This window comes from Micromys minutus, assembly GCF_963924665.1.
Source record: "Micromys minutus genome assembly, chromosome: 25".
NCBI lineage: Eukaryota > Metazoa > Chordata > Mammalia > Rodentia > Muridae > Micromys > Micromys minutus.
In genome coordinates, this window is record NC_137960.1 from 23,045,110 (window position 1) to 23,071,353 (window position 26,244).

The window sequence follows — 26,244 nt, forward strand, 5'->3', positions numbered from 1 at the left end:
ATCTCAGCAGCCGTGAGGCTCTGGGTGTGAGTGTGAGAATGTATTCAGTGGATGGAGTCACTGCCTGGCAATCAGAAAAATGTTCAGGTTATCCCCAGAATAATTAACTCAGGTGTGGTGGTAGACATCTGTAATTTTAGCATTTGGAAACTAGAGGCAGGAGGATCAGAAGTTTAAGGTCATCCTCACTAAGGCCACTCGAGGCCACATGGGGCCTATTTGTCACAAAAGGAGGAAATGTCTGAGCCAGGAGGACTGGGGAGTTTGAGGCCAGCCTGGGATACTTACTGAACAAAAACCCGAGAAATTCGTTTAAATTTCTCTTGGTCCATTCATGTATGGAGGGGGTTGCAAAGCCTGGTGTCCTAGGTGGGGGCTGTAGCCAAAGACTTGACAAACCTTGCTGAGAAAGACCCCAATCAGGATATATGCCCTGTCCTCCCTGATGTTCCTTCCTGGGTTCTATCGATGGGAAACTTGGGCAATCAATCACAGCAGCACCCAAGTGGGCAGAATTTACGGACATCACTGCCCTGAAGCCAGCAAAGTCTCAGCTTGACTTCCTCCTGCTGGTCATTAGCACTATTGAACGAGTTGTGTGAATCCAGAGGGACCAGCTGAGGGGCAAAGTGATAAATGCCATCTCTCTGAGTAATGTCCTTCATCCGTGTGATCCCATGGCCCAAAAAGATACTGAAAGGAGGAGGAAGAGGAAGACAAGAAGGAGACTGGGCCTAGGTAAGCGTGGAGGGGTGTCGAGTTCCCAGCATGGAGTTAATTAGCAGGTTAGTGTATCTGGAATGACTTCAGATTCTTGGGAATCCAGGCTGGCTGGAAGCAGGGCCTGGCTTCATATCTAAGCCTTATAGCAACTCTCGGTGCCTAGAAACTAAACCAAGTAAGGTGAAGGATGTCACAGATTCACATCCACTCAAAATGCCACAGACAGGCACATAAGATCAGGTGACTGAGCTGGGACTGGATGGTGGGGAGGATGATGCCTACAACAGGGCTGCATCTGGGACACACTCAGTTCCTCAGACTGTGCTAGTGGCTGGCTGGAAGCCAGATGGGGGAGCAACTAGGCCTTTTCAATTTCCCTGATACCAACAGAAATGCAGGAAGCCAACAGAAACAGAACAGAACACCCCCCACCCCCGCCGCCTTCAGAGAGAAGCACCAAGTTGGTTTCAGGCAATCTCTCATATTGAGTTCTAGCCTTTGGGGAGGCTATGTATAATGGGGAGTTGTAAACCCACTACTGAAGAGATGGGGTCTGAAACTCAGACCCCAGGCTCCCAATCAGCTTCATACAAGGCCACATAGTGAATTTGGCCAATACAGGCTTCACGAGCTGGCCTTAAAAAACAAGATCGTCTTGATTCCACCTTGCCGGGGAGATGTGTACCACCAGGCCTGTGGAGTGTATGTCTTCATATATATGATATGTGCATGCATATGCATGTAGAGGCCAGAGGTCAACATCAGATGTCTTATTCTATGGTTCTTTCTCACTGAACCTGAAGGTCACCCATTTAGCTAACCAGGCTGGCCAGTGAGCCTCAGAGTACCTATCTCTGCTTCCTTAGAGCTCAGGTTACAGGTGTGCAACACCATCTGTTGGCTAATGTTGGCAGTCAACTTGAAATATCTGGAAAGAAGGAACTTCACCTGAGGATTTACATCCATTAAACTGGCCTGTGGGTATGTCTGTGGAGCATCTTCTTGAGTGACAATCAATGAATGAGGGCCCAGCCCACTGTGGGAGGTACCATTCCTTAGGCAGGAGAGTCTGAGCTGTTTTCTCCTTGGTTTCTGCTTCAGACTCCTCCCTTGAGCCCTGCCGTGACATGCCTTCATGATGGAATATAACCTGTAAGCTAAAACAAACCCTTTCCTCCCCAGATTGCATTTGGTCATGGCTTTTTTATCTGGTGCTGGGGATCTTAACTCCCTTTCCTGACTCAGCCATTTCCCTAGCCCCTGTGTGCACTTAGGGTCTCAGATAGCTCATGCTTACTAGGTAGTAGAGAATGACCTTAAACTCCCTAACGCTTCTATCTCTCAAAGGCTGGGATGACAGAATATACCACATACCACAGTGCCTGGTTTTCAAATTCTCTGAGATGGTCTTGTGCTTCACTGCCTGTTGGGTGTGGCCACAGGCACTTTAAGAGGACCATAAAATGCTTTCCAGGGAGAACTGAGTTACTGAGGGGCCTGTGGTAGGCAACCCTTTGGGAAGGATGAAAAGAAGTCCACAGTTTCTTTTCTTTTTTTTTAAGACAGGGTTTCACTGTATATCTCCGGCTGTCCTAGAACTTACTTTTGTAGACCAGGCTGGCCTTGAACTCAAGAGATCCACCTACCCCTGTCTCCCCAGTGCTGGGATTAAAGTTATGTGCCACTGTGCCCAGTTGCCTGCAGTTTCTTAAGGATCCAGAAGAAACCAAGAACAATCTCCTACCTACACACAGATGCAACCTGTCAGAAGGGTGAGCTACAAGAGAAGGAAACAAAGAAAAGCCCTGGCTTCCCACAGGCTGACATGGAAGGTGGCCAAGTGGGCAGAAAGGAGGCCACTCACGAGTCTCATACACACACTTTCCCTAAAGTCTCTGGTACCCAGAGCCGACACGCAATGAAATCTGACTGCAACAGTTCTCTTTAGCAATAACAGCCTCTGCTCATTACCACTCCTGCCTCAGCCTGCTCTCCCTCCTCTGGTCAGCCCCAACCCACCAGGGTTCCAGCTTGGCTATTCAGAGAGCAAGACAATTTCTCTGTCTCTCAAGTGCCTGCCACTCCCTCCCACGGAGCGGGTAGGCTCTAATGGGTGAGCTGGGACTGCATAATGGGCTGTCAGAAGCTCAGTGACTTGAATGGTGGGGTGACAGGCTGCGAGAGAGAAAAGGAAGCAAGAAGAAGCAAGGCAGTGAGTTTGGGGTGTCAGAGAACTAGCTGGACCATAGCTGGGGTCTAAGAGATGGCTCAGTTGAGTAAGATACATGGCACAGAGTTCAACTCAGCTACTCTCCTGCAGAATGTCACCTCCCATGACCAGGCTTAGTGCTTTTTTTTTTTTTTTTTTTTTTGGTCCCACATCTACACACTTCTCAAGGGGTTTGGAGTGTGGGGTTACTTATAGCTTTTCTAGGGACTGAAATGGGGTTTTGTCTGGGTTTGCATATGTTTCCAAGTGGAAAAGAGAAGTGTGCTTATTTGACAGAAGGTCTGGCCGCAGCTGCAGTCCTGCCTGCATGCTGAAATCATCTGAAGCGTTGTTTATTTCCTACTGTGTATGATGTGTGGGTGGGGGTGTGTGCAGGGTGCTCTTGAACAAGCCTTTATGATTCTCCTGTCTCCGCCTCCCATCTCTTTGTAGATGTGCTGGGATTATGGATGTGCCACACAACTACATCTGGCTTTACGTAGGCTCTCAGGCTTGGGATTCGGGCCCTCGAACTCGCTCAGCAGATGCTTTACCCTCCGAGCCCCCTCCTGAACCTCATCTGCAGAGCTTAACAAACATCCCCAGTCAGGATTCCACCACAAGAGAGTCTCATTTAATGGGCACAGGATGTGATTCTGAGCTAATGTGTTTAGAAGCGCACTGGGTGACTGAAATGTACAGTCAGTGTGAGGACCAGCTCCTTTCTCTGTGAGGATGCACTAGAAGATGGTGGGGACCCTCATGAGGTGTGTCCATCCTGAGATGCTGCCCCGCTTCTCCTCTGTGAGATCGAATAAATAGGAGGAGACAGGAGCTGGCAGGATGTGCCTCCAGAGTCTGCCTTACATGTCCTCTGCACCTCTCTGGAGTTCCCTTTCAGCCACAGTTCTGCTCTTGGGCAACAGCTTTCCTGGAGCTCTCTGTTCTAGAAAACTCCCCTCTTCCTGTGCAAAGTGCTGGCGGGAGTGAGCCGAGGGAGCTTGAGTTAGAACCCTCGCTCTGTCCACATGGCGTGACCATCGCTTTGTTCTGAAAGGTTACAGAGGGGATTAAATGAGAGCATTCTTGAAAAACCCTCAGTAAACATGTAGGCATGAAGTGGACCATAGGTACATACCAGCTACTTGGGAAGCCATGATGCCAGGAGGCCATGCCTGTTGACTCCAACAGGCTGCTTCTGCCCTGGTTAGGCTCCCTTACAAGACTGGGCTTACAGACCTAGACCACTGCACAGCCTCCTCCAAGAGGCTCAAAGCCTACCTCCAGTGACATACTTCCTCCAACAAGGCTACACGTCCTAATCTTGCCCAAAGGTTTCCTGAGGGTCAAACATTCAACCTATGAGCCCACTGGAGTCATTACCACTTAGATTACCACACGTGGACAGGAGAGTTGTCCAAGGTCACATATGAGTTTGCTCTAGCTTGTAAAGATTCAACAAGGTGTGGCCTTGTTAGAAGAAGTACAGGCCAGTACAGGATGGCAGTCAGCTATAGATACCCACCAGTGTATTGGCATGAGGATCCCTTCTCCGTCCCTTACACCCTTTCCTTACCATATGTACTGGCTGGTTTTCTGTGTCAACTTCACAGAAGCTGGAGTTATCACAGAGAAAGGAGCCTCCCTTGAGGAAATGCTTCCATGAAATCCAGCTGTAAGGCATTTTCTCAATTAGTGATCAAAGGGTAGGAGGGCCCATTGTGGGTGGTGTCATCCCTGAGGTGGTGCTCCTGGGTTCTATTAGAAAGCAGGCTGAGCAAGCCAGGGGAAGCAAGCCAGTAAGGAACATCCCTCCATGGTCTCTGCATCAGCTCCTACTTCCTGGCCTGCTTGAGTTCCTGTCCTGAGTTCCTTTGGTGATGAACAGCAATGTGGAAGTGTAAGCTGAATAAACCTTTTCCTCCCCAACTTGTTTCTTGGTCATGATGTTTTGTGCAGGGATAAAAAACCAGACTAAGACACCACATATACAGAAGGGATTGAAAGCCAAGGAGATGCTCAGTAAAGCCTGAGGACCCGAGTTCAATCCCCAGAAATTATAGAATAATGAAAGCTGGGCATGGGCAGGTGAGATGGCTCATGGGTAAAAGTCACTTGATGATAGGCCTGACGCCCTAAGTTGATCACAAGATCATTTCTATCAGCAATGTGAAAGGAGAGAGAACCAATTTCTGCAAATTGTCCTCTGACCACACACACACACACACACACACACACACACACACACACACACACACACACACACACATGCAAAATTGGGCATGCTGATGGGCTTATAATCTCAGCATCAGAGACATAGAGACAGGCATATCCCTGGCACTAGCCAGCCTGACATACTTGGTGAACTCCAGGCCAATAACAAACCCTGTTTCGAAAACCAAGGTGGATGACACAAAAGGTTGTCCTGTGGCCTTCATATGTTCACATGCACACACGTGAACCCAAAACATACATTCAACTGAAAAAGGTGGGATTGGAGACAGCCTCTTGCCACTTGAGGGGAGGGGTTATGGTGTCCAGTTCTCAGTCCCCACAACTATTTGGCCAGTCAGGGGCCCTTGGTCTGGTACATCTGAAAGTGCAAAGCTAACTGCTCCTCTCCTTGTACTCTTTCTTGCTTCTCCAAACCAGCCTCAGGAGGAAAATGGAGCTACCTTCCTGGGCATGGAGTTTGGAATTTTCCAGACTCGGCACTGCCTGGTGGCAATGCAGGAACATCCAGGACTCCCGAAGGACAGCGTGCCCTCTCAGATGGTGTAGGCAAACACCTGTTTACAGCAGGCAGGCACACTTTACTGTAGTGACAATTTTGGAATTTTGGTTTCTTTTAAAAAAAAAAAAACCCACATAAATAGTATAAGAATATGCTCTTGTTTTAATCCCAGGTGTGGGATATGGGGCTGCATCAGACTGTCCACAGCAGCTGACTATGATTTGCCTCGAGCTCTAGCAGGGGAGTGATTTTCGTCTGCAGCAGTTTCTGCAATTGTGTGATTTTTGGAATTCTGGGGACTTTTCAGAGGGTATATAAATGCTAGAGCCCTAGAAGACACGGTGGGTTGTTGGTTGTTAGCTGTGGTTTGCTAAGTAGTTGTCGTGTGCAAAGAAGAAACAAGAACAAGACTTTAGATATCCTGATGTTGAAGATCAAACTTGCCCCCAAGGAACTTGATCAGCAGGAAGTAGTCTAATATAATGTCTCCCCCTTTCCTTTCTATCTTTTTTCTCCTCTCCTCTCTAGTGTTAGGGGGTGTCAGACCTATTATCATCATGTGCCTTTTACCCATGACCTGCGCATGCCCAGCTTTCTTTATTCTGAGATTTCTGGGGTTTGAACTCAGGTCCTAATGCTTGACTGAGCCATCTCCCTGGCTTTCAATCCCTTCTGAATATATGGTAAGGAAAGGGAGTGAGGGAAGGAGAAGGGAACCTCATGCCAATAGACTGTTGAGTATCTACAGCTGACTGCCATCCTGTACTGCCCTGTATTGGCTCTAATCTTTACATGCTAGAGCAAAGTCATTGGCCTTGGACAATTCTCCTGAGGTTTGTTCCCATTCTAATAGCCTACATGTGGTGATCTGAATGATAACGACTCCAGTAGATTCATAGATTAAATGCTTGATCCTCAGTTGATGGAACCCTTTGGGAAGGATTAGGAGGTATGGCCTTGTTGGAGGAGGAGGTGTCAGTGGAGGTGGGCTTTGAGGTTCTAAAAGCCCACACCATTCCATTTAGTTCTTCCTTTGTGCTTCGGGCTTGTGGGTTAGGATGTAAGCTCTCAGCTACTGCTCCAGTGCTATGTTTGTCTGCCTAATGCTATGCTCTCTGCCATGATGACCATGAACTCTAGCCCTCAGGAACTATGAGCCCTAGTAACTTTTATAAGTTGCCTTGGTAATGGTGTTTCTTCAGAGCAATGGAAAAGTAACTAAGATAACATGCCTATATGCTGCAAGCCCCTGCTGGGCTCTGTACTTAATTACAGGCCACTCTGAACAGACAACTTCCTGTGTATGAATTAGATACAATGAATTCATTTAATCTATTCTTTTAGTCACTGCAGGAAATGGTGACACCCACACACTGAAAAAAATCTGGAAAGAAAGCCAATATTTTCCTGAACCCTGGCAGTTAGGCTTAGCAACTGATGCCATTGCAATATCAGAATGGGTTTCTGTCTTGGGTTGTCACCCACTGCCCAAACAAGGCCTTGCACTGGGGACTGGGATCAACCAGTTGCCCTGTGGCCTCTTGTTCTCCACTTTCATACCTGTACTTCCCTTTTCCCAGTATCAGGGATTGAATCCTAGAGGCTTGTGATGGTTTGAATAGGAATGGCTCCCATAGATTCATATGCTTGAATGCTTAGCCCACAGTGAGTGACACTGTTAGGAGGTGTGGCCTTGTCAGAGGAAGTGCATCACTATAGGGTGAACTTTGAGGTCTCCTGTATTCAGAGCTCTGCCCATTGTGAAATTCTAGTATTCTCCTTGCTGCCTTCAGATCAAGAGAAATCGTGGTTCCTCTAGCATTAAGTCTGCCTGCACAAGGCCATGCTTCCCACCATGATGATAATAAACTAAACCCCTGAAATGTTAAGACAGCCCCCATTAAATGTTTTCCTGTAAGAAGAGTTGCCTTGGTCATGGTGTTTCTTCACAGCAACGATATTCTAATTAGGACAGAAGTTGGTACCAGGAGTGGGGGTATTGCTGTGCTAGGCCTTTACATGTTTTTGTTTGGAGGAATATGGACTTTGGGGAATGTGGATTAGAAAATCAGTTGAACAATTTGAGTGGGGCTAAATGGACTATCCTAGTAGCAACATGGAAGACAGTGGTGCCAAGGGTGATTTGAACTGTGAGGGCCTGGCTCAAGTGGTCTCAAAGAGGAACGTTTAATATGTTGCTTAGAGATTGTTTTTGTGATATTTTGATGAGGAATATGGCTGGTTTTTGCACTTGTCTGAAGAGTCTGCCTGAGGCTAAAGTGAAGAGAATTAGATTAATTGCATTGACAAAGGAAATCCCCAAACAACCTAGCATAGACAGATTCTGGACCCGTGGGTCATTCTTATGATGACAGTGTTTAGCAAAAAGAGTAAGCCGTACAAGAAAAATATAAAATATATGGTTCATTGATTAAAGTGGCACCAGGGAATAGAATAGAGCTAAATCCTGTGTTCAAGAAAATAAACAGATTAAAGATATTAAATAGAATTAAGGGAGTAGTGACCTCAAGGCCAGATCCCATCCAGCTAAGCTTCCATCTTGCAAAAAAGATATTCCCCAAGGGACATTGCCACCTACTCTAAATTTGCTATGTGTTTGCTGTTGTACAAGGGAGAGTTATCTCATGTTAGGTCTTATTATGACCAGGTTATACTTTTCATTTGGACATATGAGATATGACTGTGTGTCAAGTGAATAAGGGATGGACTGATGGCTATTTTCAGATGTCAATTTGACTGTATCTGGAATAAACAACAATAAGTAATGGAGAGCAAGCCTGTGATCTGAATCGAGGCAGGAAGACAACATGCATTTAATCCATATCTTGAGGTGGGATGATACAAGCTTTTGATCCAGAGCAACACAAACCTTTAATCCAGATCTTGAGGCATAGTGGCCATGCTTATAAAGATTTGTTAAAGAAAAGCTTAGGTCTAGGCATGGTGGTGCATGAATTTAATCCAAGCACTCAGGAGACATAGGCATGCAAATCTCTGAGTTCAAGGTCAGCCTATAGAGCAAGTTCCAGGACAGTCAAGCTTAGGCACTGAAGGAAAACTATAGAAAAGAGAAAGCTGATGAAGATGTCATTGAACAAAGGGGCCATGTTCCAGTCTCAGCAAGCAGCAGAACTTAGCTTTGGCCACGTGGCTCTGGTTTAGAGTCAAGAATAGAAGGGTTTATGAAATCTCCCCCATAACTAAGGAAAGTCATGGAGGCCAGATGAGTGGCAGGGGTGTCCCTACATGGAAGACCATAGAGGCCACTTCATGAAGCTGTGAAGTTTCTTTGGAGACACTGAGATGTTAGAGATCCCAGAGCTGTGTGATCTCTAGCCGAGGAAAGCTGCTAAGAGAAAGTAGAACCAACCCAAAAGAAGGAAGTGTGCTGCAGCCAACAAAGCTGAAAGGAGCCAAATGGAGATGAAGAGTTTGGAGTTTGTCCAGATGGTTTTCTGTCTTGCTTTGGTCCAATTATTTCCATGTATAGTTCCCTTTTCTCCATTTTGCAATGGTAATGCATTACGTTGGAAGTACGTGGTCTGTTTTCTTTTTGCTTTATAGGGAATTACAGTTAAGTGACTCCATGAATTTCAGAAGAGACTTTGAACTTTGAAGTTTTAAACAAGTTTGAGACGGTTATAGAATATGTGGATTTTTGAAGTTGGACTGAATCCATTTTTGCATTATGTTGTGGCTATAAGCCTAGTGGTTTGAACAGGAATGGTCCCCATAGCTTCATGTGTTTGAATGCTTGAGCATAGGAAGTGGCACTATTAGGAGGTATGGTTTTGTTGAAGGAAGTGTGTGTGTGTGTGTTGGTATTCTGTCCACATACATGTGTGTGCAACATTTACATGCATTACCGGTGGAGGCCAGAGGAAGGTGATTCCCCTGCAACTGGACTGAACAGTTTTGTAAGCAGTCGTGTGGGTGCTGAGAATCAAACCTGGGTCCTCTGGGAAAACAGCTAGTGCTCTTGACCACTGAGCCTTCGCTCTAGGGTAATTCATCCACACAAGCTTGTAATCCCAGTGCTGGGGAGGCAGGGACAGCCAGTCCAGCCTACTTCAAAGTACTGAAAGATCTTTCTTCAAAAAGAGGGTAATGTGAGGGTAGGAGTGGTGAGTGACCTTGCAGGTATCTTGGTCAGGCTGCTACTGCTGTGATTAAACTATGACCAGATCAACTTGGGCTTATGTTTCCATATCACTGTTCACTGAAAGCAGTCAGGACAGGAACGCAAACAGGGCAGGAGCCTGGAGGCAGGAGCTGATTTAGGGGCCATGGAGGGGTGCTGCTCACTGGCTTGCTCCCCATAGCTTGCTCAGTCTACTTCTTTATAGAACCCAGGACCACCAGCCCAGAGATGGCAACACCCATAATGGGCAGGGCCCTCCCCTATTGATCACTAATTAAGAAAATGCCTAGTAAGTTTACCTACGGTCCAAACTTATAGAAGTTCCCTCCTCTCAGATGACTGTGGCTTATTTAGGTTGATAGAAAAAACAGCCCACACAGCAAGTACAGGTACTAAATCCAAACTCCAGATCCCACAGTAAGTAAAGGTATTGAATCCTAACTCCAGGACCCACACATCAGGCAAGAACTCTGACACTGAGCTACAGCCACAGCCCTTGTTTGTTAAATCCTGTAGTTCAGGCTGGCCTGGAATTTACCATGTAGCTGAGGCCTTGAACTCCTGATCTTAGATCTATCTCTCAAGTGCTGGAATTACAGGCATGCTATTATGCCTGGCTTTTAATCAAGTCTTTAACAAGAATGGGTTTTCTCATAATCCTTTGCTCTCTGGAACAGTGTGGGTACAAAACAAAACAGAATTGAGGGTCATGAAGAGCCAAATTCTTACTTAACTGGGAGTCTCCTGCTTAGTAAAATGAAGTCGTTGAAACATGTAATTTTTCTCCTCACCTCTACATCTTTTAGCACTGAACTACCTACCCCGGGCAGTGAGTGCTGGCAAGTGAGAATACAATGCTGCTGTGCTCCCCCTGATCCACAGCCGTGCTCCCTCTGATCCACAGCTGTGCTCCCTCTGAACCGTAACCCACATGTAGACTGCCGAGGTGGGAAGCGGATGACTTCCTGGGATTGGTACCCTGCCATGAACCCACATCTACTGTGATGGTTTGCATATGCCTGGCCCAGGGAGTGGCACTATTAGAAGGTGTGGCCTTGTTGGAAGAAGGGTGTCACTCGGGGGCTGGGCTGGGCTTGGAGACCCTCTTCCTAGCTGCCTAAGGATGCTCAGTCTGTTCCTGGCTTCCTTCGGACGAAGATGTAGAACTCTCAGTTCCTCCTGCACCATGCCTGCCTGGATGCTGCCATGCTCCCATAACCTGTAAGCCCCAATTAAATGTTGTCCCTTATAAGACTTGCCTTGGTCATGGTGTCTAGTCACAGTGGTAAAACCCCAACTAAGAAAGCTACTCACAGTCAGTCTAAACATTTCACTTCTTCAGAAGCCCTCTCTGAAGCAATCTGGGAATCTCTTCCATAAAAGTGCTTGTGTAACCATCTGCCTCTCTCTGCTCTGGCCCCAGCATGTCTGCCTTCCCCTAGTGGTTATGTCCTTTCAAGGAGTTAGTTGGTATGTGTCCACACTGACACCCGCAAGCCCGGACGTCGGGATCCGAAGCCTCTATCTCTCCAGAGACTGTATCTCCCCCAAGCCGATTTGTTCATAAATACTTACAAGTCTCCACCGAGAGTCAATCCTCCCTACCTGAACATACTTCACTCAACACTTCAGCCAGCCACAGGCCAAAACTAGTCAGAGAAAACCCATGTCAGTACTGAGCACATGCGGACATCTTTTGGCGTTATTCCCTAAATCCTGTGATGTAACAGCCACCCCACCCACTCAGCATCTTTTCTCACTAAGTGTAACACTGAGAGCTGATTCTGGAAGCCGTGTGTAAGCTGTGTAGTGTTAAATAATAATTTTTAAAAAGGCTCCATAATTGTTAACATATTCAATTGTTCTCTGGGGAAGAGAAGACAACCATGATGTCATTTACAGTTTTCTGTTTGCAGGCCTATTCTTCTGCAGTAGTATTAAGTCGTATTGCTGAGATATTTTTGGTTACTACCAAAAGAAGATATTGAGAAAAAAAGAAAAAAACTGATCTATGTAACCTATTAAAGTATTGCATTTAAATTGCACACCAAGTGCATGTACTATGCAGACACAGGTTTTTTTCTGTTCATTTTTTTTTTCTTATTGCAGTGGATTGATTTGATAGACATGTTGAATTACTACTCTGTTGTACATATTATTTAATAAACTTTATTTGAAATTGCGTGGCAAAAAAAAAAAAAATCCATGTCACGCTACCACCGGCTAATCTGACCCTTGTGGACATCTGACTGCCATGGCTAGCCCCAGCAGTGACCATCCTTCTAGTTCCCATTGTGGGTCACTGTCACACCAGCTCCATGCAATGACCGCCTGTCTCATGGCTCTCTTGCTACAGACTCTGCTCAGTCACAATTCCCAGTAACCCAGCAAAATCAAAACTCTAGTAGCTTGCAATTTATCAATCATATTTATATCAGTCAATTCTCACCCCACAAAATGTCCACACAATAAATTCAGAGCCAACTGATATTAACTGCCCACCCAGATAAGACAAATTGTCCTGTAATAATCCATCCCTTTTAAGACATTCATAGCTATCTGTGGCTATTTAAAGCCATACAGATCTGGGTCGTCTTTCTCTTCCTCCATCTTGGCTCTTTTTCCTTTCTCTCCTCTTTCTCTTTCCTGTCTTTCAAAATCTCTGCGCCCGCCTTTCTTTTTCACTGCCCAATCACAGGCCTTGCCTCATCTTGTGCCTGCCCTCACCTGCATATAGAACTCAACTTACAAAGCTGGACTAAGACTTTCCACTTTGTGCAAGGGACTTGGTCATCTTGGCAGGTTTGGTAACCGCCAGTGTCCCGGCACCCATCCCCTATGGATTTTGAGAGATGACTGTACTGCTCTCTGGTTTGGAAAATCTGGGAACCATCTCAGACCCCAGAAAATTTTAGATGAGTGTTGTTTGGACAAATATTCTTTGTCCATTTGGTTAGTTTTGGTTTTTGAGACAGGGCTTCTCCTTGTAACAGCCCTGCCTGTCCTAGATCTCACTTTGTAGACCAGGCTAGCCTTGAACTCATAGAGATCCACTTTCTTCTGCCTCCCCAGTGCTAGGGGTAAAGGTATGTGCTATCACACCTGGCATTGAACAAATGCATACATACATACATACATACATACATACATACATACATATATACATAATACATACATACATACATTTATGATAAGCCTTAAAGCATTAGAGCTAGACAGATATCAACCCTCTATGCTAGTTTGCCTACTTTCCTGTCAATGACCCTGAGATATTACTTGCTGTGTTCGACCTGGACCCCTCCTACTCCAACAAGTGTCCCTCATGACCATGTTCTCAAGCTCCACCTACCCGATAGCGCCTTCTTCCTCCTCTTTATTGGTGGTCTCTGCCTTAGACTACAAGCCCCACCTGCCTCTCTTCTGCCCAGCTATAGGCATCTTTGTTCAACCAATATTTTTAAATTAAGAAGCTAGGTTTGCACAACAAAAGCTGAGATACATGAGAATTCACTCATCTTGAAGCAACTAGACCTTGGGATACAGAATTTAGCATTATAATACATAGCAACAGACCAAACTTCAACAATTCCCTTTTTTTTTTTGTCTAAATAAAAAGCCTCTTTCTCTTATAATAATAAGCAACATACAATAGGAACAGAGATGAAACAATTATGAGAATTACTAGGTAGGAGTTATATTCAGAATGTCCAGTCCATTTATATTTGGCAACTTAGATAAAGTATTCTATCATCTATCTTTGTGATGAACAAATTATTCTTAAGCCACAAACACAGATCCTGCCCCCCAACCCCAGAACAAACAACTATGTTTCCCAAAATCCAGAAAGCTTCCCAGCCTCATGGGAGGCACACATCACCTGCTCTGCTTCCTATCCGTCTGAACCATGTGCTCAGACTGGAGAACCTAGCCACCAGCAGAGAGGGCACTAAGACAAAAGAAGGGCTTCTAGACTAAGCACGCAGTCCAGAGACGGGTTAGTGGATTTCAGAGGGTAAGACTGTACCATACAGCTGAGAACACGAGCTGGGGCGTGGGGAATTGGTGGCCAGGCTGATGGGGGCAGCAGTCCAGCTCTCCAGAGGACAACTTAGTATCTTTAGGTAGTTTTTATTGATTTTTAAGATTTGACCTATTAGTATTATGTGTACATGTGCTAAGAGGCCAAAGGCCAACTTTTTGGGTTGGTTGGTTGGTTGGTTGGTTGGTTGGTTGGTTGGTTGGTTGGGTGGTTGGTTGGTTGGTTGGTTGGCTGGTTGGTTGGCTGGTTGGGTGGGTGGTTGGCTGGTTGGTTGGTTGGTTGGTTGGTTGGTTGGTTGGGTGAATGGTTTTAGACAGGGTCTCTCTACATAGCACTGTCTGTTCTGGAAGACCAAACTGGCTCTGAACCTCCGGCTTCTGTCTCCCAAATGCTGAGATTAAAGGTGTGTGCCCACTATGTTCAGCTTCAAAGAACACTTCTGTGGAGTTGGTTTTCTTCTTCTCTTTTTATGTGGGTCTCGGGATCAAACTCGGGTGGCCAGGTTCTCACCAGCTTGGGTGGCAGGCACACTACACCTTGACTGCCCTGGTAGTTTTTATTACAACCATGTGAAGAAACACAATGTCTCATACGGACTCCAAATACACACCTGAGTGTACACACGGTAACACTGAAATTAGAAGACATGAAAGTAACAACTTATCATGCCTCATGTGATGTACCCTGATATTTTCTACTCTATTAAAAAAAATTGCTGGTCTCAACCTACTAATTTACCATTACCGTTCCTCGGTGGATCACAGCCTCATGCTGAAAGACTCAGCCTGACTTGGTCTTGGGGACGTTAGAGGCACTCCGAGGCTTTCAAATCCCTGCTCTATGGTGTTGATCTGCAGACACTACGTGCAGTACACATCGGGTAGCAGGCATGCTACCAAAAGGAAAGCACAGAGCACCCCATCCTGCACCTCAGAAAGCTAACAGAAGTATCCCCACTCCTCTTGGTTGGCATGCTCTGCCACAGAGGGCCCAGGGTGTCCCTTCTCCATGTCCTTATTCTTCCTCTCAGCCCAGAACAGCACCAAGCACAGAGAAGAATCAGATGGTGGTACTCAGTGTAAGAACGGGGTGGCTGGGCTGACCATGGATGCTACTGGACACAGTCTTTCAGGACCCAGATAGGAGGCCTGGTTGGGGGGGGTGTCCTTCAGGACTGGGGATAGAGTGTTTCTTAGCATTTAAAGCTGGTTCAGAGCTCATTCTGCTTGTTGAGTTAAAAGCTTTACAGTAACTCAAATCTCAAAGATATTTCTGAGGCAGACCTATAAACCTAAGTTTCGGATTCAGGATCCACATTATGAATTTCTTCCTTTTTTTGTTTTGTTTGTTTGTTTTGAGACAGCCTCTCTTTCTTTCTACACAGCCCTGACTGAATATCCTGGAACTCACTCTGTAAACCAGGCTGGTCTCAACTTCAGAGATCTGCCTGTCTCTATCTCCTGAGTGCTGGGATTAAAGGTGTGCACCACTGTGTCAACCATAACTTCCACAAGTTGTTCCCTGACATCCTCATGTGCACTGGGGCATATGCCCCAAACCCCACAATAATAAAGCAAATAAATGTAATAAAAATCCCACAACAAAAGTTTTTCTGTTTTGTTCCATGTTTTTCAAGACAGGCTTTCTATACATAACAGTCCTGGCTGTCCAGGAATTCACTTTGTACACCAGGCTGGCCTCAAATTCACAGAGATCCACCTGCCTCTGCCTCCTCGGTGCTAGAATTAAAGCCATGGGCCACCACTGTCCAGAAGGCAAAAGGTTTCATTTAAAAAAGACATTTCTCATAAAAATTTGGCTTTATTTCTTTCAACTCCCTCATAAAGTTCTAAGGGAGAAGCAAGGCACTTTGAAGACGTACCAAGCTCTGACTACAATGGCTCCACTGAGGTCCTGTGGGAGAGGAGCTGGAGCTGGCCAAACCACACAAAGCTACAGGACTCCGGGGCTTGCCAACAGCCCCCTGCTGGCCTGCCCTGAGGCTTGCAGGGTTCCAGAAGTTCTGTGAATGATGCAGTATGGAAAAGCCACTAGGAAACAAGAATGGATCTGGGCGACCGGGGTGATCCAGCAGAGTATGACAGCTGCCTCTGTCTGGTCCCTCTCTTTTGATGAGAACAGTCAACTCTCCCGTAGCCTAATGGCTACCGGAGGTTAACTGGGCACCTCTAGGGCAGTTGCTGCTTGGGGATGATTGGTGGCTTTTGCTGGAAAGAGATAGCTTCCCCTCCGCCCAGCATCTCTGTATCCCCCATCACAGGCCTCTGAGCAGGGCTTACCCTGGCCAGGAAACAGCCTGGGCGCGGAGGTCTTTAACATGGTCAAGCGTGCAGTAGAGACTTGGCTACAAAGGCTAAATGAACCTCTTAAAAGCCTTGGCTTCGAGGAAATACACCATGGACTTGTTAAGCAGTAAGAGCAGGTGACATTATTTACTGTCATCCCAGAGAAAGGTAGAGTTGTGTGTATGTGACAGTAAGCCAAAGTTGGCTTGTCCTTGTGGGGCTGCTCTGTGGAGGGACATTGTCCACCCTGAGGTAGCGGAAGTGTGAAAGAATCTAGACCCCTGTACTGCCTTAGTGAGTCACTTTATGGGCCACAGCCAGCACAGATAATCAGTCTGCACCCCAACCTGGAAGACAGACTCTTTTTCTCATCTCGATCATCTTCTAGGGTGGCCAGGGATATCAGAGAACCAGGTGACCACTGACTGCAGAGCGCTTTCCACTTGGAGAGCTGTCCGGCACTTGTCCTGAGCCACCTGCTCAGCTCTGGACTTGCCACCGACCACTAGTTCACTTGGATCAGCTGCAGGAACAAACAGGTATCGGAGTGAGCGAGGAAGCAAAGGGCAGAGGGGAGGCATAGTAAGAGGAGAGGAGGCAGCGGGGAGGCAGAGCTGCCAATGAGACAGAGCTGAGCACAGTTGACTGTGGTGGTGCAGAAGGGAGACCTCGAGGTGAGCTTGTACCCTAGGGACACATTTTCTGCTTAGAGACTGTATAGAGGACCGAGTTACTAGTGAGCCAACCCAGGCCTTAGGAGTGTCCATGACCAAAGGCTTCACTGAGGGGGAAAAGGGATGGTGATGGGGTGGGGATAGGGTGGGCCCTCACAGGGCTAAGGTTTCTTTCTTTCTTTTTAAAGATTTATTTATTATACATAAGTGCACTGTAGCTGTCTTCAGACACACCAGATGAGGACATCAGATCCCATTACAGATGGTTGTGAACCACCATGTGGTTGCTGGGATTTGAACTCAGGACCTCTGGAAGAGCAGTCAGTGCTCTTAACCACTGAGCCATCTCTCCAGCCCAGGGCTAAGGTTTCTAATCATGCATTTATCTTCTGCAGTCTCTCCATGCACCGAGCACAAGGCATTCCCTTGCTGAAGCCCACACCGCTCAAAAGCCCATTGCCTTTAATCAAGTGGCATAAAGGGCCATGAAAACACTAAAGGAAAAATAAGAGCAGAGCTGAAGGGGGTAACCCCACTAGCGCTCAGAGAGGCGGAGTAAGAGAGTGAGGCAGGGACGAGAAAGCTAAGAGCCAAGGAGATGAGGATACCGAGATGGGTGAGCACCTGACCTCTCTGGTGTGACAGAGTTGAGAAGAGGAAGGGCACATTCCAAACCTTGGCAGAACCCAGCCTGGTGGGGGGTGGGGCGCTGTTTACAGAAGGTGCCTGTCTGACTCTTCCTCCTGGTGGGGGCCCTGAGCGACTGTTCTGAGCATGCTTAGCTCATGGGCCCTGCTCAGTACTGGGAAGATAGAGAAGATTCAAGCCCAGGCTCCTGATAGAAGGCGAGAGCCAGGCAGAAGGCAGGGCTGTGCAGTGGTTATCTACCTAGGCTCACTGCCTGCTCAGGTATCTTGGTCCTGCAAACTTGAGCCTCCCTTGGGGCCACAAAAGAAAATAAATTCCAGTGGTCTACACTCTTCACAGCCTCGGGCAGTGGTAGGCACACATACACTCACCCACTATCTTGTTCTCCTCCAGACTGATAGTCTCCAGCGCAGGCAAGGTGGTCAGTTGCTCTGGGAAGTCTTGAAACTGGTTCCGGGACAGGTCAATGGCCCTGAGCTGATGCAGGCTGCTGACCTCGCTGGGGAGGCGATAGAGGTAGTTGCCCTCCAGGCGTAGCTCTGCCATGAGATTGAAGAAGGAACAGTTAGGAGGGAAGGGAGGCCTGCCTAGAGGCCACCAGGCCTGTTTGACCCCACCACTGCTCAGAGCCCCTTCTGCGATTATTCCAGCAGATGTACCCTACTTTGGCTGTGTAGGAGGGTCTCCTGACAGAAGCTGGGGCCCAAAGATACACATGGGATAGCTCCCTCAGATGGGCCTTGTGAATGTGTCAAGATAGGCCCAAGTATAACAAGGACTGCTGGGGGAAACCCGGTTCTGCCGTATCCTTATCTCCCATACAGCTACTACCAATCAGATATGAACAGGTTCTTCCCCTGAAGTGGTCACTGTGAAGTCGATCAGTGGCCTGTGGGAGGGACCCTCATGAGGAGACCCAGCAGCATTGAGAGAAAGACCAGGCCAGAGGCTGAGGGAGATGGACCAGGCCAGAGGCTGAGAGAGACTGACCAGGCCAGAGGCTGAAGCCGAAAAACTTCTCAAAAAAGTCTCCTGGGCCAGGCATCATAGCACACCTTTAATCCCAACACTCTGGAGGCAGAAGCAAGTGGGTCTCTGTGAGTTCAAGGCCAGCCTGGTCTACAGAGTGCATTCCAGGGGAGCCAGAACTGCCTAGAGAGACCCAACAATCAACAACAATAATAATAACAATAGCAACAACCAGAAAGAAAGAGAGAGAGATAAAGAGAGAGAGGGGGAGAGAGAGAAAAGAACAAGCTCTCTGTCTGCTGTTTTGGAGAATTTCCCTGCTGCGCATGCCACACTTGAGATTTTTCCTGCCTTTCAGGTAACTCACAAAAAAACAAACCCAATCAAGATCCTGAGCCGGTGACAGGAACACAAAACAAGTTACAGTGACCACAGACAACAGGAAGCAGCTTGACATCAGGAGAGGCAGGGATACTGATGAGTCGGAGATGTTTTGCAGAACACTGTGGACGGCGTTCTACAACTCGACTACCGGAGACGTTTCCATTTGGCGATGAATCACTTACTAGCTCTGGTCATGGCATACGTGTCTGTCTTTTTTTTTTTTTTTTTTTTTTTTTTTTCCCTATTCCATGAAAACCAATGAAAGTATAAGGCGGGGGTAACTATGTGGCCATGGTAGTACCATCAGAAATACAGTTAAATAAAACAACGCAGAACAGAAGGAAGGATGAGTGAGGCTCCCATAGGGGCCCTCATAGAAAAAGAGGTAAAAACAAACAAGTAAACAAATAAACCAACCAAAACCAACCAAGGCTGAACAGGGCAAGGAGAAAACTGAAGGGCTACGGTAGGAAATCGTGAGCCCCTGCTCAAGTGCAAACCTCAGCCTGGCTACTCCGGCTGACTTATGTCCATTTAGATCCCAGTTTCTTTATCTGAGAGGAGCCGACAGTTGCCTGCCTCGTGGGGATGTGGAGAACCACGTCAGTTCACACAGAGAAAGTACCAGGAGAGGCAGGGAATAGGGTCTCGGCTTCTGAGGCGGGGAGAGGCCACTCTGGGAACAAGAACACAAGACCATTCACATGTGACCTTTACAGTAGGCTGTCTCAACTCTGTTTGGCCCAAAGGAAATGGAGACCCTGAAATGTCACACCACGTCCCTCGGGTTTTCTACCAGAGGCAAGTTTGTGGATGTGTGACTCAGGTCACCTACGGTCCCATTCCTTTGGAGTAGAATGCCAATGTGCTATGCTGTGACTGTTTTGAGACTCGGCCTCATCATAGCTTCAGCTGGCCTCAAACTCTAGCTCTTTCTGCCTCAGCCTCCCAGGCTGTGGAATTTCAGGGGTGTCTCAGCATGCCTGGCTCCCACGAGTCATCTTGAAAGATTTCCTCATTGTACTCAACTCTTCTTATAAGCATTTCTGAGTTGTGATGAATGAGTTCACACGTAGCTACTTCTGCTCCCTTCCCTCTCCTTCGGGCACCAGGATCTGCCTGGCCTGTGCTCTGGATTTCTGCAGTACTCTGCCTCTAGAAGGAAGCATCAGTCGGCCTGTGTTATCTCAGGCTGGGACACGATGGCTGTCTCTTATCCCACTCCTGGTACCAAACAGGTCTTGATGCCCAGAGTTAAAAATGGAGGGATGGAGTTGTCTGTTTCTTCAAAGTTGGGGGCGGGGGCCTCTCCCTTAAGGGAAATCCCTGGCCAGTGCGAACCATGCTAATCTAGCATCTGCTACAGCTGCTCTGAGGCCTGACCGTGCACATCCGGGCACTTGGCGTCCTGGGTGGTCCAGGGCAGGGAATAACCGACTTCTGTCTTTCCTGTTAACCTGCCCGAGTCTAGCTGGAATGGGTTTCTTTGGCCTACTCACAGCACCTCTGGAAGCCAGTGATGTAGCAGAAGCTGTCTAATTCCAGGGTTTTGTGTGTGAGCTAACTGCCATAATTGCACTTCAAACAGATTTTGCGTGACAAAAAGATGATGAAGGGTGTGACTCACCCTAAGTCCTTATTTTTCCTTACTTTGACATTAACCAGCAAAGGAAAAGCAGCACACGAAGCTACATGAATGGCAGCCAGAGAAAGCTTTCTGTTTTACAGCACTTCCCCCACAACCAGAGTCTAGCACCCCAGCACTGTAGCCGGCCCAGCCCTCTCTGCTCCATGTTCTAATAGGGCTCCTGTGATGCAGGACTTGGGTAGATGGCCTACCCCCAGATCTGTACAGCCCACCTTAGGGTCTGCCACAGTGAGGGTTCAGAACCTTGTTCCCTTTTGCAGAGCCTCTGTGCACACAGACACACAGAGACATAGGCACATGCACACGCGCTCGAGCACACACATGTGTACGTGTGAATGTGTGCATGTGCGCTCCAAAACTTCGTGTGGTTCTTTTTTCCTTTCTATGACAAGCCTCCTTCAGGACTTACATAATCACCCAGTAAGTATCTAATGAGTGATGGGAAAGGTTGTCACATGGTGCCTCCCAGTGTCCTATCTTTGGTGACATCTTGCACCCAAGGTCCAATTAATAGATGCCAAGGCCTGTTCTATGCAACAAGGATTCCTTCAGCAGCTAAGTTCATGAATAGACCATGCATGAATCATAGAAATCTCCCCATTAATGGGGTCCATTATCTGTCACCCAGGAGGCTCAGGAAGGAAGACCCCCTCAATTCAGGCATCTGGAATCCCTGTCTCCCAAACCCTGCCATCTGGATAATGGTTGCCAGGTTACGGTATTGGGGTAATGTTAGACATCTAGCCCACTGTGCCCTGGCCAAGCAGCATTATCTCTCACCGAGCAGGCTGCTTGCTGCCTTGGAGCTCACACTTAGAGTTTGATTGACTGATGCTTTCATTCCTTCCCTTTCATCCCTCCCCCTTTCCCTTTCTTTTGAACTGATGGGATATCCTACAGCCAGGGCTAGTCTCAAATTTATCAGGTAGCTGAAAATGACCTTCATCTGATTCTCCTGCCTCCACCTCCCAAGTGCTAGGGGTACAGGTGTGCACCACAAATATCTGGAGTCAGGGATCAAACTCAGACATTTACAAATGCTAGGCAAGCGCTTTACAACTGGTCTACCTAGCACCCCACTCCTCTCACGTGGAGGCAGAGTCTCACTTTGTAGCCCTGTCTGCCCGGAACGTGCTAGCAAACCAGGCTGGCCTCAAACTGTGTGTGGTCCTCTAGCCTCAGTTTCCAAAGTGCCTCAGCTCCTGTTTTCAACTGTGTTCCTCTGCTGTGTATGTATCAGGCCTGCTGCCTCCTTTGATTTGAGTGTCTTCACTCAGGCACCACCCCAGGTAAAGCGGGATCCCCCTCTCCTTGGTCAGCACTCGCCTCCGGAGAGCCACCATTTCCTAAGTGTACTTCCCTGTCAGCATTCGGTCTGCCTCCTGCCCTGCGGACAGAAGCTGCCCTAGGAAAGCGTCCCAAACAGTCCAGTCCGGAGTGGGTAAACAAGTGGGCAGGGAATGGATTTCAGCATCACCCACTCAATCCTACAGCATCAGTACATCATCGCTCTTCCTTACATTGATTTGTTCTTTTCATCTAAGAGAACAAAAGAATGACTATTATTGCTTGCTATAAAAAGTACCACTGTTCAAGTCTCACTGAATGCTGCTTAAGAAAGACTCCAGGCCCTGCGCAGACGACATCGGAGGAAGGTGATAAGTCATGCTCAGGCTGCCTGGAGCATCTCAGCAGTTGGATATTCATTCCTGGGAGGGTGAGCCCACCTTCTCCGGTTGCTCAGACTCTGTGCAGTGTGATTCTCAAAGCTCCCACTTTTCAGAAACACGCTGCCCAGCCTCCTCTTTGGCCAGCAAAGCCAGAAAGGCCACGTAGGAGCTGGCCCTGAGCAGCAGTACACACAGCAGGGGAAGCGTGACGCCAGGCCACTGAAGATGTTGTTACTGTTAGCGTGTACACACTGTACACACATGTGAGTGTGTAGGCACATGTGTGCAAGGGTGCTCCAACAGAAGCCAGGGGACTAATTTTTGGGATGCTGGTTTTTTCCTTCTGTTGTAGGGTCTAGTGATCAAACTCGGGTTCTTAAGCATATCTAAAGAAATCATTCTGCTGCTCCAGTTTTTTCTGTGTTTTTTTTTTTTTAATTTCAAAATTTTTGATTTACTGTTACTATGTATGGGGTATGGTGTGTGCGTAACAGTAGCAAAACTGCAGTTATGAAGTAGCAACAAAAGTAACTTTATGGGGTCACAGAAACATGAGGAACTGTATTAAAGGGCCATTAGCATCAGGAAGGTTGAGAGCCACTGCCGGAAAGCCTGTGTCTGTGAGCCCATGGTGTATGGCTGCGCACTGTGTAACAGGAAGAAGCACAGAGGAGCCTCTCTCCCCTGGCATGGACCTCCCTTCACAGACATCCATGAAACCTGCAAGTCAGATCTGTGAGTAGAGGCTGGAAGGAACAAATCCTAGGGAGGCTGTAGAGTTATGCGGCGGTGCAGGCAGGTTTTTATTCCCAGTCACAGAATGAAACACAGTCTCAGATGCTGGGGCCAGCATCCTTTTCTGTACCTCTGATGACATCTGAGAAGAGAGCTGCAGCCTACCGTGTCCCAAGTAACATGGGAGCAAGTGTTTGCAACAGTTAATAAAACAGCCATGATATCACTCACACAGTCTGTCCATGTGAAGGGTCTCAGAGCTGCTGCTGCCCCCATCCCCTAGATGGATGGCTGGATGGACACACACACACACACACACACACACACACACACACACACATACACACACACACACACACACACACACACACACACAGCTCAGCAGGGTAAGAGGTGCACATGCTACAAAGGCTGGGGGGGATTCTCTCTCTGCTTTGTTACTTTTAATTTACTGACATGATCACAACTGTTATTAAGGGGAAAAATGATGGACTTTATCAAACCAATTCAGGCCTGAGTCTAATCAGAGCCCCAGCGTAGCTCAGACATATAAAAAGTGTGCACTCCTGAAAGCAGATTATAAGAAAGCTTTCTGGGAACTCGCCTTGAAGCCAGAGTGTGTATGTCTATTTATGTGTGTGTGTGTCTGTGTGTGTGTGTGTGTGTGTGTGTGTGTGTGTGTGTATGTGTGCATACATATATGTATATCTATCTATATGTAAGAGCATTTGCAAGAGAGCATCAGACCACTGAAGGCACATGAGCCTGTATCAGTCAGGGCTCTCTAGAGTCACAGAACTTATGGGTAGTCTCTATATAGTGAGGTATTTGTTGGTGACTTACAGTCTGTAGTCCAACTCTCCAACAACGGTCAGCAGCTGTGAATGGAAGTCCAAGTATCTAGCAGTTGCTCAGTTCCAGAAGGCAAGCCGACTGAGAACTTGCCTTCTTCCAATGTCCTTATCTAGGTCTCCAACAGAAGGTGTGTCCCAGATGACCTTGAACTCAGAGCTCTCCTTACCTTAGCATCCGGGATTCATAGCCACTATGCCTCAAGATCCCCATGCCAAGAACCAGGTCAGAAACTTTTATCTCCGAACCTCTAGATCAGGATCACAGGTGAGCCTTCCAATTCTGGATTGTAGTTCCCAGATATAGTCAAGTTGACAACCAGGAATACCCACTATAGAGCCCTAATAGACAAACGAATAAGATACAACTGGTGTTGGTTTACAGGAGTATCTAGCTAGGGCAAGCCATAGCTAGAAGTCTCAGAGATCAAAATGCCCAATGCTTTAATTGTGGTGAATTTGGCCATTTCCAAAGATACTGTAAGACTAAAAGATTCAGAGCTCAAAATAGCAGGTATATTGACTCTAGAGAACATAGTATTCGTAGACACAAAAAGAAGGTCTGGTGGCTGTGAGGCACAAAGGCTTCCAGGGCATTGTAGCTGCTGTAGCAAGAGGAAACATTGGTCTAAGGATTGTCGGCGGAGAGAGACATACAAGGTAACCTCTTGCCCTCAGGAAATGAACCAAATGGCCTGTCGGCTCAAGGACCTGAAGTAAACAACGTGAGTCATCTTCCTTTGGTCAGCTAGGTGGTACCACTTGGGCAAGAAAATTTACATTGAGCATTTCTGATCTTATATATGCTACAGAAGAAAGTGCAGCCTCAGAGATGGCCACAGAAACTTATATTATCCTCCAAAGTTGAATGTTACCCCAAAGGGGTTTATGGGCCCTTACCCCCAGGGACAGTGGGAATAATCTTGGGAAGAAGTGGATTAACTTCTCAAGGATTTACTGTGCATCCATGTGTAGTAACTGGGGACAGCAAGGAAGAAATGAAAATCATGGCACATGTAAGAAAGTAGATGCAAATTGATGCCGGGGATAGAATTGTTCAACTATTGTTGTTCCCTTACATCAGAGGAAAAGCTGCTCCAGTAGAAAGCTTAGGGGCTTATGGGAGTACTGGGAACATGTGTGTTCGGGCAAACAGTGGTTAATGATCAGAGACCCAAATTAATGGTACAAATAAATGGTGTTGACATAGGTTTGGTGGATACAAGAGCTGATGTTAGTACTTTCCCAAAAACTCTTGGAATCCAGATCAGCTACGTCAGAAAGGTTTACACACAGTTTATAGGAATTAGTAGATCACCATGAGTAAGACAAAGTGTCTGATGGATCACCTGTGTGGGACATAGAGAAGAGTCTACCAGCCCATGGAGTTCCTCTGACTTTGTTGTAAAAAATAAATCAGGGAAATGAAGGATGATGATGGATTTAACAATAGTTAATAAGATAATTCAACCAATGGGTCCTTTACAGCCTGGACTTCCTGTACCATCTTTGTCACTGAGAGTATGCCTAGAATAATAATAATTGACTTGAAAGATTGCTTTTTCCCCAGTAGGGAAAGGCTTGCTTTCTCAGTACCTACTGCCAACAACAGTAGTCCAATGAAAAGATACCACTGGAAGGTACTTCCACAGGAAATGTTAAATAGTCCAACTTTATGTCACTATTTTCTACAACAACTGTAGGATGGTATCATTATACAACAAGGTGGGCCTAGCCTATCATTGGATGAGAAGGAAAGGTAGGCAGGGAAAAAATCTTGGAAGGAGGAAGCAGGAAGAAGAGCAAAGAGATTGGAGAGGAGGCAACATGGAAACAAATGTCAATGTTTCTCTCCATGCATCTCTATATAGATAAGGTGATTATGATTATTTCTAAGGGTTTCTATGGGTCAAATTATCTTATCTAGGTGGGCAGTTTATATCTTTATCAACTGGTTGTAAGCTTATTGTGTGGAGGGATTGTGGTTTGAGAGTTTAACATATAAACCTGTTTGATGAGTTATTGACTGTTGAGTCATGACTGTACCAGGCTGTGGAGGACAGTGTGTGGAAGCAATGGCTGAGAGGCAGCTGGAACCAGCAGTTTCCAACTCTGTTGCCCACTTTCGGTGAGGGCACATGGGGCCTGTGGAATGAGATGTGTGTGTGAAAGGCTTGGCAACAACATGCCAAGGGAAAGTTAGTGAAACCAACACACTGGGATGGTCATGGACCACCCAGGAAAGAAGTAATGAGGGCAGATGGAGTGGACTGCACCTGGGTAAAAAGAAGCCGGTGTCTGTGAGTACTTAGAGGTGGCGTGGAGCTGCTAAGGTAAAGATGCCCCGCAGTGTCATGTGGCCCTATAGGAGCCGGCACTAGCTCAGGATAGAAGATTACATTTAATATTTACTGCAACAAGCAACTATTAGGAATAATTCATAAACCATTCCTGAAATCTTTCGTTTATCATTGTATGAGTGACATTTTGTT

At 46.9% G+C, this 26,244-nt stretch overlaps 1 protein-coding gene across 4 annotated transcripts in view; it reads right to left on the minus strand.

Moving 5' to 3' along the window:
- LRRC20 (leucine rich repeat containing 20) overlaps positions 1-26,244 on the minus strand; it is a 92,937-nt gene that overhangs the window by 12,428 nt on the left and 54,265 nt on the right. For all 4 annotated transcript variants that reach the window (XM_080937627.1, XM_080937624.1, XM_080937626.1 and 1 more), the window contains exon 4: positions 17,867-18,034. In XM_080937627.1, the coding sequence (XP_080793753.1) occupies positions 17,867-18,034 (168 nt within the window). The remainder of the gene's footprint in view (positions 1-17,866; positions 18,035-26,244) is intronic.